Source organism: Cetorhinus maximus, chromosome 18, assembly GCF_964194155.1.
Source record: "Cetorhinus maximus chromosome 18, sCetMax3.hap1.1, whole genome shotgun sequence".
Lineage (NCBI taxonomy): Eukaryota > Metazoa > Chordata > Chondrichthyes > Lamniformes > Cetorhinidae > Cetorhinus > Cetorhinus maximus.
In genome coordinates this window covers 11,991,542-12,009,524 of record NC_135896.1, presented here as the reverse complement: position 1 = coordinate 12,009,524, position 17,983 = coordinate 11,991,542, and the positions used below count along the sequence as shown (strand labels likewise).

The 17,983-nt window shown below is 43.8% G+C and overlaps 1 protein-coding gene across 1 annotated transcript in view; it reads left to right on the top strand.

Annotated features, from left to right (window-relative positions):
• Positions 1 to 17,983, top strand: part of vipas39 (VPS33B interacting protein, apical-basolateral polarity regulator, spe-39 homolog) — a 34,120-nt gene that overhangs the window by 4,756 nt on the left and 11,381 nt on the right. The window contains 10 exon segments of the mRNA XM_078562088.1: positions 2,091 to 2,237; positions 3,799 to 3,867; positions 5,439 to 5,494; positions 7,065 to 7,121; positions 7,575 to 7,667; positions 9,827 to 9,860; positions 14,231 to 14,333; positions 14,925 to 14,952; positions 16,369 to 16,442; positions 17,836 to 17,911. Coding sequence (XP_078418214.1) covers positions 2,091 to 2,237; positions 3,799 to 3,867; positions 5,439 to 5,494; positions 7,065 to 7,121; positions 7,575 to 7,667; positions 9,827 to 9,860; positions 14,231 to 14,333; positions 14,925 to 14,952; positions 16,369 to 16,442; positions 17,836 to 17,911 — 737 coding nt within the window.

Below are 17,983 nucleotides of genomic sequence, written 5' to 3'. Positions count from 1 at the left end.
CACCCACACTCTTTCCCCCCCCCACCCACACACTCTTTCCCCCCCCCCCCCACCCCACACTCCCCCCCACACACTTTCTCCCCCCCCCCGCTCTCTTTCCGCCCCCCCCCGCCCCGCTCTCTTCCCCCGCCCCGCTCTCTTCCCCCCCTCCGCCCCCGCTCTCTTTCCCCCCCCCCCTCCGCCCCGCTCTCTTTCTTTCTTTCCCCACCGTGCGCTCTCCCCCCTCCCCTGTTAAGATCCCCAGCTGGACAAGACTGATCCCAGAGTGGAACCGAGCTTGATCGATCTTAACTTTTACTTTGTTTGTTTCAATGTGTGGAGGATAGCTACTGAACAGAGTGACGGGAGTCAGCTGATGAACTTTTAGCAAAAGAAACAAAACATTTATTCAACAAGAAAAGATGAACTATATTACAATAACCTTTCACCCACAACTGTGCCTTTATAGATATATACAGATTTGTAAGGCTAACACAAGTTACAAAAGCTATCTTATGCTTTAATATTCACATTAAGTACATAGTCCATTTAAACCAGTAGGCACCCTGTGGTCAGACGCCCCACACTCTCTAACCAAGTGACAGATGCAACCTCAACCAGATGCTATGGATCTCTTCTCAACTCCCCCCCCAACACTTGTCACACCATGAGTCAACCAGTCTCACTGAACTCCATCTTTGACATGAGGATTTCCAATCTCCACTCTCCAAGACTTTTCCTTGGAATCTTCACCCATACTAGTGCTTTCTCTCGCACACCTTCCATAAGGGTTCACAATCAGGGTTTCTAACTCTCCTTCCGATGTCCCTTTTCCCTAGTTCACCACCTGCATTCAAGCTGTCTGCCAAGCACTCTGTCTTATTGACTCCGCCATCAACAGTACCACTGCTTCACATGCCCATAGCAAAGAGTTATGGACCTTCAGCCATCTCTTTGGACCTTCTTGCCTCTTGTAAGCTGTTCTCGCTTTAAATCTGCTTTCTGCTGCTTTTATCTCTTTAAATCTGAAGCTTGGAGCACCTCTCTCTATCCCTCACTCTTAACAGGACCTTTTCCAAGTTCCTGTCCTCCCTTTGTTGAAAAGGTCTTCTTGGGACTTTACCCTGTTTCCATCTCTCTCCTTTGAATTTGGGACCTTTTGGCTCTTTTGGGAAATCTGCAGTTCCCTTTCCCAGTGCCCAGTCTCTCTGGGGTCTTGGCTTCAAACTGAACTTAAAACTGCTGTTTCTTTAGTTTTTCTGTGTGTGTCTGAGGGAGGGACCTGCCTCTCTGAACCCCTGTTGCTGGGCAACAGCCCAATTCTCTACCATTGTGTTTTTTTAACTTCTCCTTAGGAGTCATAGAAACCTCATTAGAAATGCAAGCATCCTTTTAAAGTGAAACTAAAACTCATTTTGATGTTTCTTAACACACAGATACAGAAACAAAAATCAAACTTAAACATTAAAGCTAGAACTCATTGCTAACACCCAAAAAATACAAATGTAACTGACTTAAACTGTCTCTATTTCCTAACATCTCTCCCACTTCACTCCCTTCCCTCAAGCTCATTCTTTTTTCCCCCCATAACCTCACTCTTTCCCCCCAACAATCTCACTCTCTCCCACCCCAAATCACACTCTCCCCCCCGCCCCCCCCCCGACCAACCCTCCCACTTACCTTCCACTCACCTCCCACTCACTGTCCCCTTGCCCCCCCGCCCTCACCCACCTCGGCCCTCAATCCCCCCCTCACCTGCCCTCGCTCCTCCCCCCTCATCTGCCCTTGCTTCTCCTCCCCACCCCCTCTTTCCCTGGACCCCCCCCCCCCCCCACCCCCCCAAACCGGGAAACAGAAAAGACGCTCTTGTTTCCAGATGCCTGAAAGCTTTACAACCAATGAAGCACTTTTTGAAGCGTGCTCACTGTTCTAATGTAGAAGGCAGAGTTAAATCATGAATATAATGGGATCTGCAAAATGGGTGGAATATAATTGGCTGCTAAGGTATTCAAAGTGTTTAGAATGCAATTAAAGTTTCCAACTAAAATGCACCTTGTATCCCTGCGTCAGTATCTGATGTGCTTCTGAATTATATATTTCCTTTTCCTCAGGTATCTTGTGGTCAATCAAAGAGAGCGCAACTGGGATCCGAGCAGGTGACATCCGAGGCCTGGAACCTGTAAAATCCTTCTCTGACACAGCACAGCCGACTATTTCCAAGCCTGCCCCTGCGTATTCCCTCAGCAGCTTTTTCAAAGGTAGCGGCAGCTTCATGAACGTTACTGTGCTACAGATGAACTGACAAAATTGCAATGCAGGGAAAGACTAGGAGGCCCATCAAGCCTGCCCCCTCATTTATGGTGGCTGGAGCATTGTGAATAGGCACATCTTACCGTATCCCCTGAAGTCCCGCTCTGCAGCCATGTAATCTCCTCAGGGGGTGGGGGGAGACATGACACAGGGCTGTTAGTGGAAGAAAATAGAAAATATGCTGGAAAGTTCTTCTCTGACACCACCCCCCTCACTATGGCCCCTTGTAGATTTTCCTTCCCATTGCTCAGCTTTGAAACTATGAATCACTCTGGCAGCTGCGCAGTTATGCCTCAGAAGGCCACCATTCACCTTTGAACTGCACCTTACTTTGAAAGCAAGGCATGCATCCATATGCTTTATCGGTTTCTGCTAGCACACCTTGACAGCATGACTCCCTTTCAGACCCACAGGCTCTGGATGCCTTCCGATATCCCACCCATGATGCCATCCTTCATGTGTGAGCTATGATGATCCGTGTCGTCAAGTTATTCAACTATAAAGGGAGCTAAAACTACCTCAACCTTTTGATAAAATGCCTCCATGCTATCTCTAATCTCCTCTGCAACCCTCCGGGATATCTACACTCATCCAACTCTTGAATATCCCTGACATTTATTGCTCCATCATTCCCTCCCTAAATCTCACTGTCTCTCTACCTCTCTTTTCCTTTTCGACTTTCCTGAAAAGCTATCACTTTTGGTGACCTTTCCTAATATCTCCTTGTGTGCTTCGATGTCAAAATTGTTTGATTTTTTTTTTGCTCGTGAAGCGCATTGGGTTATTTTGCTATGTTAAAGGCACATTATTGCAACTTATCGCCAGCCACACGCATGCAGACACACCCCAGGAGTGCTCTGTGTATATCATTCAACAGTGGGAATCCTGGTTGAGGAGGTTGGTGTTAATTGTATATTAATTGTGTTTAATTGTATGCAGATAGAGCATTAACTGTGAATTCGGGTAAAAAAGGAAAGACTGAAACTGTAGGTTAGGAAGTGCGTGTTTGGAATGTGTAAATAAAAGCTTATAAAAGTATGTAAAGATTGGCTCCAGTTCTATCCTTCAGTGCCTGACTTTCTGGAATAGATCAGGCAGGAGGTGGGGTGACCAATCTGTAGTTAAGTGGAATCCTTACTGCAGCTGCCTTTGAATGGAGAATACCGCATACTCCAATCGCTGCTGTGTGCTTGGTATTTCAACTTGTCCAGTGATTCTGGAGTCAGAATACGTTTTGGAGTGAATCTGTGGCAAGTAGGCAGTCATTCTGATCCTGTTTTTAACAGCATATATGAGCATTGCACCACAAGGAAGGGGTGGTAATCCCTTTTCAAAGTGTGTCCAGCTATATGAGAGATTCAGAAAGATACTGTGACCTCTGTTACTGCGGTAAAGTAAACTATTGTGATACTGGGTAAATATGGCTTTTTTAAAGAAAGTGGACCAAAGTGTTAGTCCGTCTCGGGCTGTCCTGCACTCACCTGACTTTGGAACTGTTTTATTCCACAGGTAAAAGGGATCCTTCGAGTGTTTTATTTGGGATCAGTCGGCCTGGGAGTTTCCAGTCACCTTCTGATTGTAAGTTTACCTAGTATTTCCTAGAATATACAGCACAGAATTAGGGCATTCAACCCAACTGGTCCATTTTCTGTTTATGCTCCATTTCAACCTCCTCCCACCCTACTTCATGTAACCTTAATACCACATTCTTCAATTCCTTTCTCCCTCATGTGTTTATCCAGCTTCCTCATAAATGCATTTATGCTAGTCACTTCAAACACTCCACATGGTAGCGAGTTCCACATCCTAACCGCTCTCTCGGTGAGGAGGTTCCTCTTACTGGATTTATTGTGACTGTCTTATATTTATGCCGCTAGTTTTGGCTCCCTCCACAATTGGAAACATCTTCTCTACATCTACCTTATCAAACCCTTCCATAATCTTAAAGGCCTCTATCAGGCCAGCCATCAGCCTTCTTTTCTGGAGCAGAGCCCCAGCCTGTTCAACCCTTCCTGATAGGTATAATCTCTCCGTGTTGGATGTGTGGGACCTTTATCATTTCTCCTGCATCGCTAACCTTTGCTGCTTAGGGTTACACAGGATTCCATTGCCACCACAGTACCTGCCCAACTCCCTTTTAAAATTATTTATGGAATCAGCTTCCACCACCTGTTCAGACGAAGCATTCCCCATCCCAACAGCACAGCTCATCTCCTTTCTTTTGAAATGAAAGTTTCAAAATATTGTAAAATGTTGGCAGTAGAGGGAGTTGGCTTTATTGAAGCCTGTTCTTCAGGGGGTGGCAGATTACAGGAACTAGGTTTATGATCACAGACTCCCCAATCTCAGCTGTGGGACGCTAGGGGCATTATAAAGTTCTCCCTCTCCTCTAAAACGGGAGGAGGAAGGATCAACGAGAGGGTTACGGTGTTGGCAACACTCACACAGCGTTTGTAAGGAGTTCCACAGTGGCTGAGAGTGGCTGGCGGAAGCTCTTCAGCCACTCTATCAAGACTCCCTCTTTGACCCGATGTCGGGACCTCCCTTTGGGCGAGTTGTTTTTTTATTAAATAATTCATGTGATATGAGCAGTGCTACCAAGACCAGTATTTGTTACCCATCCCTAATTATCCTTGAGAAGGTAGTAGGTAACCTCCTTCTTGAACTGCTGCAAGCCACGTGTTGTAGGTACACCCACAGTGCCGTTAGGCAGTTCCAGGATTTAGACCCAGTAATAGTGGAGAAATGGTGATATAGTTCCAAGTCAGGATGGTGTGTGGCTTGGAGGGGAACTTTCAGGTGGTGATGTTCCTGTGCCCTTGTCCTTCTAGGTGGTAGAGGTCATGGGTTTGGAAGGTGCTGTTGAAGGAGCCTTGGCAGGTTGCTGCAATGTATCTTGTGGATGGTACGCACTGCTGCCACTGTGCATCAGTAGCGGAGGGAGTCGAAGTTGGAGGTGGTTGAGAGGATTACGATCAAGGAGGTTTTTTGTGAAAATTGAGTAGACATGTTTTATTGGAGGGGCTGGTGACCTGAGATAGCACTCAACATGGGGCAAAGGCAAGGGAATAAAAAAAGGTGAGATTTGCTTTCTCTTAAATCGTCAAGGTTTTGATCACCCTTCAATACTTTTGTGCCAGCTGTCGTAGGCTCAACCACCACGAACTATGCACCCAATCTACGTAAATCAAAGACCGATTACAAGGTGGGTAAATTCATTTATTTAAACTTTCTGTGTAAATTACTAGTTGAGTTGTAAACTGGTTCCATCACTGTATCCTTAGAATATAATGATTAGGCACAGGAGTAGACTATGTGGCCCCTGGAGCTTGCTTTGTCATTCAGTAAGATCGGGGCTGATCTATCTCAATTCCACTTTCCTGCCCATTCCTGCTATTCCTTGATTCCCTTAGTATTCAAAGATCTATCGATTTCAGTCTTAAATATGCTCATTAATTGAGCATGCGTAGTTCTCTGGAGAATTCCAAAGATTCACAACCCTCTGAGTGAAGAAATTTCTCTTCATGTCAGCCCTTAGCAGCTGTTCCCTTATTCTTAGAATATGATCCCTAGTCTGGACTCCTCAGAGAGAGGAAACAGTCTCTCAGCCCTTACACTGTAAGGTCCCTTAAGAATTTTATACATTTCAATGAGATTAAAGGCTAAGAATTTTTAAATTAATTTCTTTGATCAATTTTTGGTGAGCGTTGTCACCACTGGGGGAAATGGAACACTTAAGCCAGTAGCAGACTCTCTTGGGTCAACCATAACCTAGCCAGCTTCTGCCCAATCCCTAGAGCAGGACCCTTACAGCAATAGTTTTACATTTCTTGCACTCTTCTCCTCCTAGAGGCCTCTCTGAGCATGGATGCCAGATTGATGCTGAACCATGGGAATTGAGCCCATCACCCTACTGGCCTTTTGCTGTTCCCTATGGAGAGGTGGGGGGAACCCTCATTCCATCACCATGGGTTCTAATTCGAAGCAGTATCCCAAAGGATGAAGAGCATTATGCTAACTCACTGCATTGCCAACCACAGCACCCCCACCTCCCCCACCCGACCCCATCTCAACAACCCAACTGGGTGGTTCTTGCCAAAACCTGAAGCATCAACTCCCAGCCACACGCTTTTAATGTCCAGCAGTTTGACAACTGATTGTGGCTCCGTGAACTATTTTGGAACTTTTCTACATGTTAAACGTGCTGCATAAATCCAAGAGGAGAATGTTGCATTCTCTTCTGTATAACAGAAAATGCTACTTAATTAGAAAACAGTAGCCAGATAGTGTAAAAAAAAGAGGTGATTATAGTTTTGTTTATTGAATACGCTAAGACTAAGCTTCTGTCCTTCATATTCCTTGTCCTTTAAAAACCCAATGCCACTTTAATGAAATGAATGCTGTCCATTTGGGCCACTCTAATGGTTATGCTACTGGACTAGTAACCAGATGCCTGAACTAATGATCCAGAGTTCATATCCCTCCATGGCAGCTAGAAAATTTAAAATCAGTTAATTGACAAAATATGGAATAGGAAGCTAGTATCAGTAACCTGGACGGCATTAGTTCAAGAAGATGGCTCACCACCATCTTCTCCAGGGCAATTAGGGATAGGAAATAAATGAAGGCCTTGCCAGTGATGCCCACACCCCATGACTGAATAAACAAAATCTGATGTTGAAGGAGTTGGCTCTGAACTAATTATATTGCTATTGTAAAGCTTTATGATTTTGACTGTGGGGATTCATCTCGTGTTTCCCACTCCCTTTTCACAGGATGTTTCAATTGACTGGAGTCCGCTGGAGACGGTTAGACAGATGCAGAAAGGCAGGGTATGGTGAAATATTGACAAATGTTCTTTTGCGCTCTCATCTTTTCTTGAAATCAAGGTACAGTTCCACTGGCACAGGGGATTTTCCACTCCCTTTCCCCTGTGCCGTTATTAATGCATGAGCCTGGATGCTGAGTGTCTGCTGGACATTCATCCTTGAGAGGGCTGGGCCCTCATGTCCTCAGCCGACATTCACACACGCTTTCTTTCCTGGGATTGTTGGACAGATGATTTATTCCCTGCTTCAATTTAGGGACATTGGCTGATTGCAGCGGCTGATGCCAGGAGCTGTCATTAGCTCTGGTTTAAAACATTAAAAACAGAAGATTTAAATTGGAGGGGAAAAGATTGATTGAAACTTGAACGTGGTTGCACACACACACAAACACACACTCTCTATTCTTATGGAACTAGCATTTATTTTTGCTCGTTCTTGTACCAATTTGGTTTTCAGATGTACTCTTTAGAGAGGTTTCGTTCCTTGAATGACAAACTGCACCTCGTGGATGAAGCTGTTCGAACGCACGATGGGAACGTCATCACTGCGGTGAGTGCTCATTGGAAACTGCATTCAAAGTTTATCAGGTGTCTTGTTGAATGCATGATGTGAATCTCAGTCTGATGGAGAGTATTGAAGAGCAGTGAGAGTGAAAGAGGTATTCCAGCCTATTCAGAGTTACCCTGACTCTCTACCAGGGATGTTGTCGGGTGGCCACTCTCTGCCGAGAATGACTAGCAGGACCATCTGAGTGCAGTTTCTGGCCACAGACCTACAATTGCACCTGTCTTGCTTTGTCCCACAGCAGTGTCATCAAACAAAATTTGACAGCAAGCCACATACGGAGTTATTAGGACAGATGACCAAAAGCTTGGTTAGAGAAGTGAGCTTTAAGGAGTGTCTGAAAGGAGGAGAGAGGCAGAGAGGTTTAGAGAGGGAATTCCTGAGCTCTTACAGTCTTGGCAGCTGAAGGCACAGCTGCCGATGGAGTGATTAAAATCGGGGATACACAGGGGGCCAGAATTGCAAGAGCTCAGAGATCTCGCAGGGTTGTAGGGCTAGAAGAGGATGCAGGGATTGTATTTGTGCAGCTCTCACAGAGTCTATGCCATGCCTATTGATGGCCAACTCTGACATCTTCAGATTTTTCTGTGCTGTGAGCAACTCACTGAGATAAGTTTCAAGAGCCACCTGGCCTTGTTACAATTGCCGTACATCATGCTTGTGCATCTACTGAGCAACATTGGTGACAATGGGTTTGTAGCAGTTGCAGATGGTTTTGTAGATCTACTTATTGTTTGATTAATCCCTGCCATGTTCTCTCTGTATTTAATAAAAAGATCTAGACTAGTGCAAACAGTGGAATTTCAGTTCACTGTGCCATGAATGTTATGTTTATTTCCATTTAAGGTTCTCTTTGGACTGAACCAGATATAGGATATGTTGATAGGGTGAGATGGAGTAAGGTTGCGAGGAGGCTCAGAAACACTCAACCTGCGCAGTCACTGTCAGTGATTGGACTTGGAAATCCCAATTGGGTATAAAAAGGCCTTAATTCTTTCTACTAATGTTAGAAATAATCATACATACAGCATTGAAGCAGCAGTCAGCAGAATCAAGGTTGGTATTAACTGGCCCGAGTCTCTGGACAACAGCACAGCATGGTGGGTCTTGTTCAAATCTGCTGTGTTTGCACTCATATTTATTTTGTTCCCCTTTACGACTCAATTGTGCACATATGCATTTATATCAGCCATCAGACACTGCCTGATTGACTGCATTGTGTCTAGCTTCAGCCAGCCATTATCTCAAAAAGGCCACTGTGTCCTTGTTTGTCTAGAATTGGGTGTGAACTCCTGCCAATCAACCATCAAAGCTTACAATTGTATAAATTATTCAAGTTAACGAAGTGAAACGGGACAAGGAGTTGTTCCTGTAATTATTAAGGAGTTACCAGGAGACTAATTTTTAATAATAATAATTTTTAATAATAAACAATAATAATAATTTTTAATAATAAACAAAAGCAGGAAATGCTGGATATGCTCAGCAGGTCTGGCAGCATCTCTGGAGAGAGAAACGGAGTTAACATTTTTTAGTTCATATGACGACCCTTCAGAGACTCTCCTTCAGCTCTGCAGATGTGTCATACAGACTCGAAACGTCAACTCAGTTTCTCTCTCCACAGATGCTGCCAGACCTGCTGTGTTTTTCCAGAACTTCCTGTTTTTATTTCAGATTTCCAGCATCTGCAGTAATTTGATTTTAGATTAATCTTTAATTCCAGGAGAAGATCAGTATGGACAGGGCTTGTAATGCTTGGGCTCAAGAAGAAAGATGAACATGTGTTGGGAAATATAATTAGAGGGGTACCTAATTGCAATGATCTATCAGTTTGCAATGTGTATTTCAGAATGCCAATAAACTAAAGAGCCTGGTATAACCATATGTCAGTTTGCAATTTGGAGATTATAAGGAAAGGTTGGTCAGTTATTTGTGAAATCATAAGGAACTTGAAATAAAGCTTGTCCTCCCAACTTAACATTTTGAAGATATCATCATTCAACGTTCTCTCAGTGCTGTACTCGGGGATCATAGGGAAGCTTGAACTGCCAATCTTCTTGGAGGATGGTTAATTATCTGTTTAATGCTTATTGTATTAGAGCCTATATTTACAAAAATGTTTCTTATATTTTATTTTCTTATAGGTTTTGATATTCCTGAAAAAGTCATTAAGCAAAGGTAATTTGTTCTTGTATGATATCAGTATTTGTAGCAACTAGAGGAATTGAGGACAACACAAAGCCCTATCTACTTTGCCTCAGCAAGGCACCTTTCTTTCCTGGTGGCTCAACAACTGGGCTCATACACACCCAGTAATGTCCCGCATTCAATCCTGGCTCTGTGCTGAGTAATGCAATCTCAACATTGGGTGGACAGGGATAGGAGAGCTACAAATTGACTTCAACCTTTGTATGTTTCTGAAGGAGGGGCAAAGGGGAATGGGGGTGAACCTGGCAGGGTGTCTGATCTTCTAACTGCCTAGTGACCTCCGTCAGGCAAAGACAGATGAGCTGTGTGCCTCTCACAGTCAAAGAGCCGACTGATATTCACTTTCTGTTTGTATGTGAAGAATAGGAACAGGAGATAACCATTTAGCCTCCCTCGAGCCTGTTCCACCTTCGATGAGATCATGGCAGATCCGTGGCTTGACTCCATGTTCTTAGGCGAGCGAAAGGGATTTTAAAAAACGACTTTCTCTCTCTCCATTGCAGTAAGAGTGAAATTGCGCCACTTCTCACACTGAGCATCCATGCAGCCTGAGCCCAATTGCATATTTTACTGAAATACAAACAGAAAATTCTGGATACACTCAGCAGGTCAGTCAGGATCTGTTTTTCTCTCTGCACAGATACTACCAGACTGCGGAGCATTTTCAGAGTTTTCTGTTTATCTTTCAGATTTCCAGAATCTGCAATATTTTGGCTTCTGCCATTTTGCTGAATGGTGGGCAGTTAATCCTATTGGCCCATTGGTATTCACTAAACTGTCACATGCATGTGTCTTTCCTGCAGCCTTTCTTACTACATCTCCCTGGGCCCTTTTTCGTACAGTATGATGTTGTTGAACTAACTGTCTAAGCTAGAGGTTCCCAAACAGTGAGTCATGACCCCATGAGCAATTGGGGTTGCGAGTTCCTCCTCCTCCGAGGAGGCAGTGCTCAATGTGAAGTGGAGGTGCTCTGGTAGGACAACCCTGGCATTGGTTCGGAGTCCCCATGACATGCCCGCAAGCATTTTTTTTCTTCTTGCCCTAGGTTCGGAGGGTGTGCTGTAAGGGAAAATGCTCTGAAACCCCAGTACTGCCTCCATCAGCAATGATGTGGGAAAAAATGATGTGGGAAAAACCATTGCTCCCTGCTCTCACAGCTCTACCCCTCTGATCTCATAGCTCCAACCTCCCCCACACCCACTCTCCCAAGTCTACTTCCACCACTGCCCTCATGACTCTACCCATCTCTCACCACTCTATCCCCTATCCTGCTCTCACATCTCTATCCCCGCCCATGCCATCATGACTGTATACTCTGCTCTCGCTGCTCTAACCCGCCCTCGCTCTCGCCCCCCTCCGCTCCCGTCCCGCCCACACTGCTCTCGCCACTCTACCCCCCCCCCCCCGACCTTGCTGCTCTACCCCCCTCCCCGCCCTCACCGCTCTACCACCCCCGCCCTTGCTGCTCTACCACCCCGCCCTCGCCGCTCTGTCCCACCCCCCTCTGCTCTCACTGTTCTCCCCAAATGCCTCCTTCCCTGCTCTTTTGTGGCCCGATCAACATTTTTCAGTATAACCATTGGTCCTCACTGTTTTTCTAGCGAATCCCACTGCATTATCCCCATACCTGCAGAGAACTGGGTTGGATTACCCGAGCTAATTTTCATTTAAAGATCCTTGGCAGATGAGAGAAAAAGGATGAGGAAGAGGAGAAATGTTCGGCCATTAGTCCAGAATTTGTCTGGGACCCAGAGATGCAGGAGCTGTGTATAAATGCACTGCGCCTCCCCAGGGTCCCATTAATTCTTGTTACTGTGCCAAATAGAACGTGACGCTTTGTTATGTTTGTTGAAGCTTGTTAGTTTCCCCCAATCGTGCCACTGATGATATGAGACAACTGGTGGGAAGTATTTCTACCTGTTTGAGTAAAGTTGAGGGAATACTTCATGCAGACAATATTCTCTTTCCTTACTGCTGATCTTTAAGCTTAAATTCAGCTCTTGGGATCATCAATCTTTTCCAAGTCAGTACCTCCAATCATGTCATCAGATGTCTCCACATAGAAATGCTGTGAATTTACCATTGAGTTTATAATGCTGCAATGCTCCAGTTGTTGAAGTCAAGTGTTGTTGACAGTAGTGGTAATGCCTGCTTCTCCTGCTTCCTCCCCTCGATGGCACTGTTACATGTTAAAACTAATATAAGATATTGTAAGAGGCTATCCTTGCTTTGCCCGGGCGTGGTGATGTCAATTCTCTCTGCAAACGGAATTAGAGGCATCGGCTTGGCATTTCCACTAGGTTACAATAGTTATTTCCAGCGCGACTCACCCAAAATTGCCCAAACCAACACAAAAGCAGTTGTTGTTGATCTTTTATTTATATAGCACCTCTAACATAATGAAACGTCTCAAGGCACTTGGATCACAAAAACATGATTTGCAATGAGCAGAACTTGCACTTGAAATTCCGCCGTCTTCAAGACTGGTTTATCAAAATTTAGGCTGGAGACCAGCCCATCCCATAAACTGGCCACCCCAGATTGAAATAATCACTACGGCGAGTTTCCACTAATTGCTCCAGTCTGCGGGCCTTGGGGGAGGCTCTTAAAATTAAACTTTGTTTTTGTGCACAAGAGCGCTAATAGGCAGCTTTTTAAAAGCTTTTAAAAATTAATTTACTAAGGAACTGACTGCAGTACACCAATGAAACTAGTATATGGTTCCATATGGTTTTTAAAGTAATTTTCAATTCTTTAAAATTGGGTTACTCACAGGTGGTGGACTAAAATGCTTATTTTTGGTGATAAACCCATTTTTAGCTGTATTAATAAAACTGCATCAGATTGCCACTCTTAAATACATCAGGGACTATTTTTTGACATAAAGGTAAGAATTACATTGTAAAACACTGCCAGATTGTGCTGATTCATGGATGATTTTACATTTATGCAAATGAGTTTGAATGGACACTTGAGCATAAAATAAATCTGCAAACCTGGTGTAATTTTGAGTGCAATTTGCACCCATGGAAACTGTACCCCATAGAGTACAAGGATAAATATAGTTAACACCAAGGAAACCATTTTGATCAGGCATGATGGGCTGAATAGCTCCCTGAGTTGTCCAAAATCATGAGGGGGTCTGCACAGAGTAGATGGAGAGAAACTGTTCCCATTGCTGTAAGGATTGAGAATCAGAGGGCACAGATTTAAGGTAATTGGCAAAAGAAGCATAAGGAAAAACTTTTTCACACAGCAAGTGCTTAAGGACTTGGAATGTGCTGCCTCAGAGTTGGTGGAGGCAGGTTCAGTTGAGGCTTTCAAGAGGGAATTGGATTGCCATCTGGGAAGAAATAATGCGCAGGGTCACGGGGAGAAGGCAGGGGAGTGGCACCAGGTAATTTGCTCCTACTGAGAGCCAGCATAGACATGATGGGCTGAATGGCCTCTTGTGTGCTGCAATAATTCTGTAATTTTGTTCTGCCTCATCTAATGAGGAGAGACTTGAGATACTGAGAGTTATTTCCTTTGGAACAGGAAAGGCTGAGTAGAATCAATGGAGGTTATTAAAATTATGAAGAGTTTTTTGATGGAGCAAATAAGGAAAGATTATTTCTTTAGTTTGGGAAAACATTGATAAAGGATCGTTACTCGTCACCGTGATTGAGAGGAGATGCCAGGGGAAGTTTCTTTATGGAGGGAGCTATTAGAGCACAAAACATTTTGTTGCAGAGTTAGATTGAACCAACAACCCTTGTATCTTTTAAGAGAAAATTGGATAAATATTGGCAGGTACAATGGGGTAAAAGCAGCACAGAGGGATTAGATTTTGTGTTGCTGTCACAAGAAGCTTGTACGGGCACGATGGGCCAATTGGCCACCTCCTCCTGTGCTGCAAATGTCTATGCAGCCTCTCTGCCAGTTGAAACAGACACAGTTAAAAGGCATACTACGCCATAGATTGCATTGCCAGAACCAGTGTGGAAGCAAAAGAAGTGAATAAATATTTGAAAAGGGAAAATTTAGAAGGATTTGGGGAAAGGGAAAAGGAATGGCCTAAGTGGGTAGCTCTTTCGGAGAGCTGATGCAACTGCGATGGGTCAAATGGCCTCTTTTTGTGCTGCAACATTCTATGATTTTACATCTAACGCAGTGGAGATTGCTTAACATATACTTTAAAAAAGTTAAACCTCTCTGATTTTCTGCTAAGCCCCTGATGGTAAGAATATCTTTTTAAATGATCGCGTAATTCCTTAACAGAATGATTTGATGTAGGAATGTGGGTTTCTTTGCATTGGTAATTTGCCATGCTTATCTGGAAGTATGTGTGTATATTGTAGAAGTACTATTTCGAGAGCTGGAGTACAGACAGGTCGCCCTACAACATTTTGTCCACTATCTGAAAGAGACGGGAGAGCAGAAACTGCTGTTGGAGATGCTCAAGTAAGGCAACCATTTTTATAATCTGCAGCTTTTGGTTATGAATACACATGCTATGAGAATAGAGCATAGAAGAACAACATAAATAAACAGCAGGTTAATGCAAAGTAATGCAAAGAGAAGAATTGGGTTCTTGGAGAACAGGAGAGAATGGTTGGTGTTAAGAACAGGTGATTAGGCAACGGGGCTGAAGATTAGACAAATTCCCATCTCACCCCATCTCCCCAAAACTGTTCTGGATAGGGGAGGGGACAAAGAAGGGGAAGAGATTGATCAGTATCAAGAAAGCAAGGTAGATAAGGTTTGATTCCCAATCTCACCTCAGCTGATTTGCGAGGCAGCGCTAAGGGTGCTCAAGTGGGCCTCAGGGATGTGAAAGGAAATGTGGAATTAGCCAGTATTCCCACTCCTAATCAATACCCTGTAATGACTGGGTGGGGGTAGAATTAGATTTGCCAGCTAGATCAGCGGCAGCAAATTTTGCAAATGAAAGCTTCAGAAGTAGGTAAAGAAAGAAATTTAAATCAAGATGAAAGCTTCTGCAAATTGATATGTAAAGTGACATTACAGTATACTTTGTTTCTTTTATTGCAGGGTTCTGGGGAGAACAGAAGAGGCTGCAGTAAGTATAATGCAGCTTAGAGATGCAGAATAAAGCTCTGTCTGATCCACTCAAACATTCCCGGATCAAGTCTGGTAACTGTTTGGGGTATGATGGCTATGTGGTTATGTTACTGGACAAGTCATCCAGAGAATGTGAACTCAGTTTAAAAGATTTGGAAATAAAGAGCTGGCATCAGCACCAGCGACCATGAAGCTGTTGACTCGTTAAAAATCCCAACCAGAGAAGTAAACCTGCCATCCTTACCTGGTCTGGCCTATTTGTGACTCCAGTTGCACGCTGATGTGGTTGACTCATCTGCCCTAGCACTTGATTCAGTTGTATTAAACTACTGCAGGACTTCAAAGAAAAGGCTGCTCATCATCACCACCTTCTTGGGGCCCTCCGGATGGGCAATTAATGCAGCATGTGACAGTGATGCTCACATCCTGAGAGTGAATTAAAATTAAATATAAAATTCACAGTAGTGTTTCCCCCATCAACCATCCACAGGTTTAGTGTAGCATGGGTGAGTTGGTATATCTTTCTCAACAATGTACCATGTTCTCAGACCTTGGGTGACTATCCCTTTGCTGCTTTGGTGTAATGTTTTCAATTCTTGTGCAGTCTTTCCGATTGAAGTTTCCCCATGTGAAACCAGTTACCGTGCAATTTAATGGACCAACATGTCAGCAAACTGGCAGAGAGGAAGCAGCCATCTCCTTGGGTCCGAGCTGCAGCTGAATCCCAGGCACAGAGGTGCGATTATAAGGGATTCCCCTAGCCTCCTCTATTTAAGCCCGTCCCATATCCGGCCTGGGTAAATTGAGTGTTATCTCATTAATTCTTTCAATTTAGAACTCAAAAACTTCTGGCCCAATGTGATTTTTTTTTTACCCACTTACACTGCAAGGAGTGACTAAATGACTTTTCAAAATGCCCACTGTTGTAGAATTCAAATTGATGTGACTTTCCAGTATCACCTTCAGAATCATTACCTGTATGTCAGTCATCAAACTGCAGGTGATATGTGGGGTGGGGCAGAGGGGAGGTGTAAAAGCCCTGGGGTAAAAACAGAGAATCCTAAGAATACATAACAGGTCCATCAGCTTCTGAAGGGACAAAAGTTCACATCTGGATTCTTCATCAGAACTGATGAAACATTTATACCCAAAACATTAACTTCTTTGTTCCCCCTTTGGTGCCTCTCATGCTTTGAAGAATTTTCTTATTTTGTTCCAGAATTCCACCATTTGCATTGTTTTCTTGTTGCCATGTGAGTGGTTTGGTTTGTGAGATTCTGTTTGTTAAATTGATAGCAATTTTTTTTTTCACATCGTGTGAAGCAAATGCACATGAACACCAAAAAGTACTCCAAAAAATGCTGTTGTTTCTTAGCAAGGTTATTTTGTAGAAATATTTCATTTCTTGTTACAGCTCTTGCAGTACAAGGAACATCTGAATATCAAAGGCCAAATGAAAAAAACAGAATATTTAAAAAACTGCACTGGGTGAGTGTCCTGAAGAGATATATACAAGTAGCTGAATGGAAGCTAGGCTATTTGTGCTCTTTTCTAACAATTCCTACCCAAATGTTTCTATCTTCATTTTCTCTCCACCTTTCCTGCAGATGTCGACTCCTTGCTGTGGTGTGGCTTTGGGCTCTGTGTCATCCAGTACCTCACCCAAGTTCCTTTTCTTTGTGAGAGTCGTGGCAGTCTGTGTCAGCGGGCTGTGTCAAGCGTGCTGCAATTAAGCCCAGTCATAAGCCCAATCTTCACACCTGCGTGCTTTCCAGCAGGTTCTGCTTTTGGTACAACCTTCTACGCTCCTCCAATTCTGGCCTCTTGTGCATTCCTGATTTTAATCACTCCACCATTGGCAAAATTCCCTCCCTAAACCTCTCTAACACTCTTTTCTCCTTTAAGATGCTCCTTAAAATCTACCCCTTTGACCAAAGTTTTGGTCACTTGTCTTAATATCTCTTTATGTGGCTCAGTGTCAAATTTTGTTTGATGACACTCCTTTGAAGTGCCTTGGGGTATTTTTAACTATGTTAAAGACACAATAGAAATTCAAGCCATTGCAACCCTGGCCGTGTTTGCTTTCTCTCTTCCCTAGCCCAGGTGACCAATCGCAGTTGTCCCTCCACAGCTGCAGGCCGATATCTGCTAACACAGGAATTAAACCTGGGACCATATGGAGAATGCCTTATATCCGATTCCTTCCAGCTCTGTATTCTGTTGTGTTATGTTTGGGCTCTTGCCGCACCCAGATTACTGCCAGCTTGGAATGTACAGTCCGGTAGATCAGAAAGACTGAACATTCTGGCGTTAAGTGGGAAAGCATATCCAGTGAGCAGCTGAACCCAAAACATAAGCTTCATTTTTACTCGAGGCTGAAGTAGTGGAGTGAAGAATGGATGGATTCAATGGACTGAATGGCCCCCTTCTGTGCCTTTATCCCTTCTGTGCCATTATCCTTTCTATGCGGCACACTAACACGCAGTGCAGTAGGAGGTATGTTCACTCCAGTAATCATTGACAAACACATTGATTAGCATGTGGTGTCAAGGGGCAGACGAAGGTGAGTTGTGTATAGTGTGTGACCGCTTTTTGGACTGACCTTGGCAGCTCCCACAATGTGTTGTGAAGCCTTTCAAGAACATTTCTGCAAGACCTAATGAGACACGATATAAATTCAAGTTTTTTTTTCTTTTTGAACACTCTCTAACCTATGTCATTGTAACAGAATCGGTGTGTAAAAGTGTTCTCTTTGCAAACTACCAGTTATGCCTGTCTTGCACTGGGTAGCTGCTTTACTTCAAGTGCCTGGGGGATGGTCATTATTGAAGTGTTGAAACAGGCATTCCACATTACTGTATCTCCATGCTTTTCCCTTTAGACTTCCATTTGCTTACGATGATGCCACATTTGTCAGAGATCACTACACACTGCTGGACAGACAGATCATTATTGAGGTAAGGGTAATCTTAAAATATTTCACTTTTTTCTAAGTTTAATTTTGTTACCGTTCTTGTTGGATCTCTTGG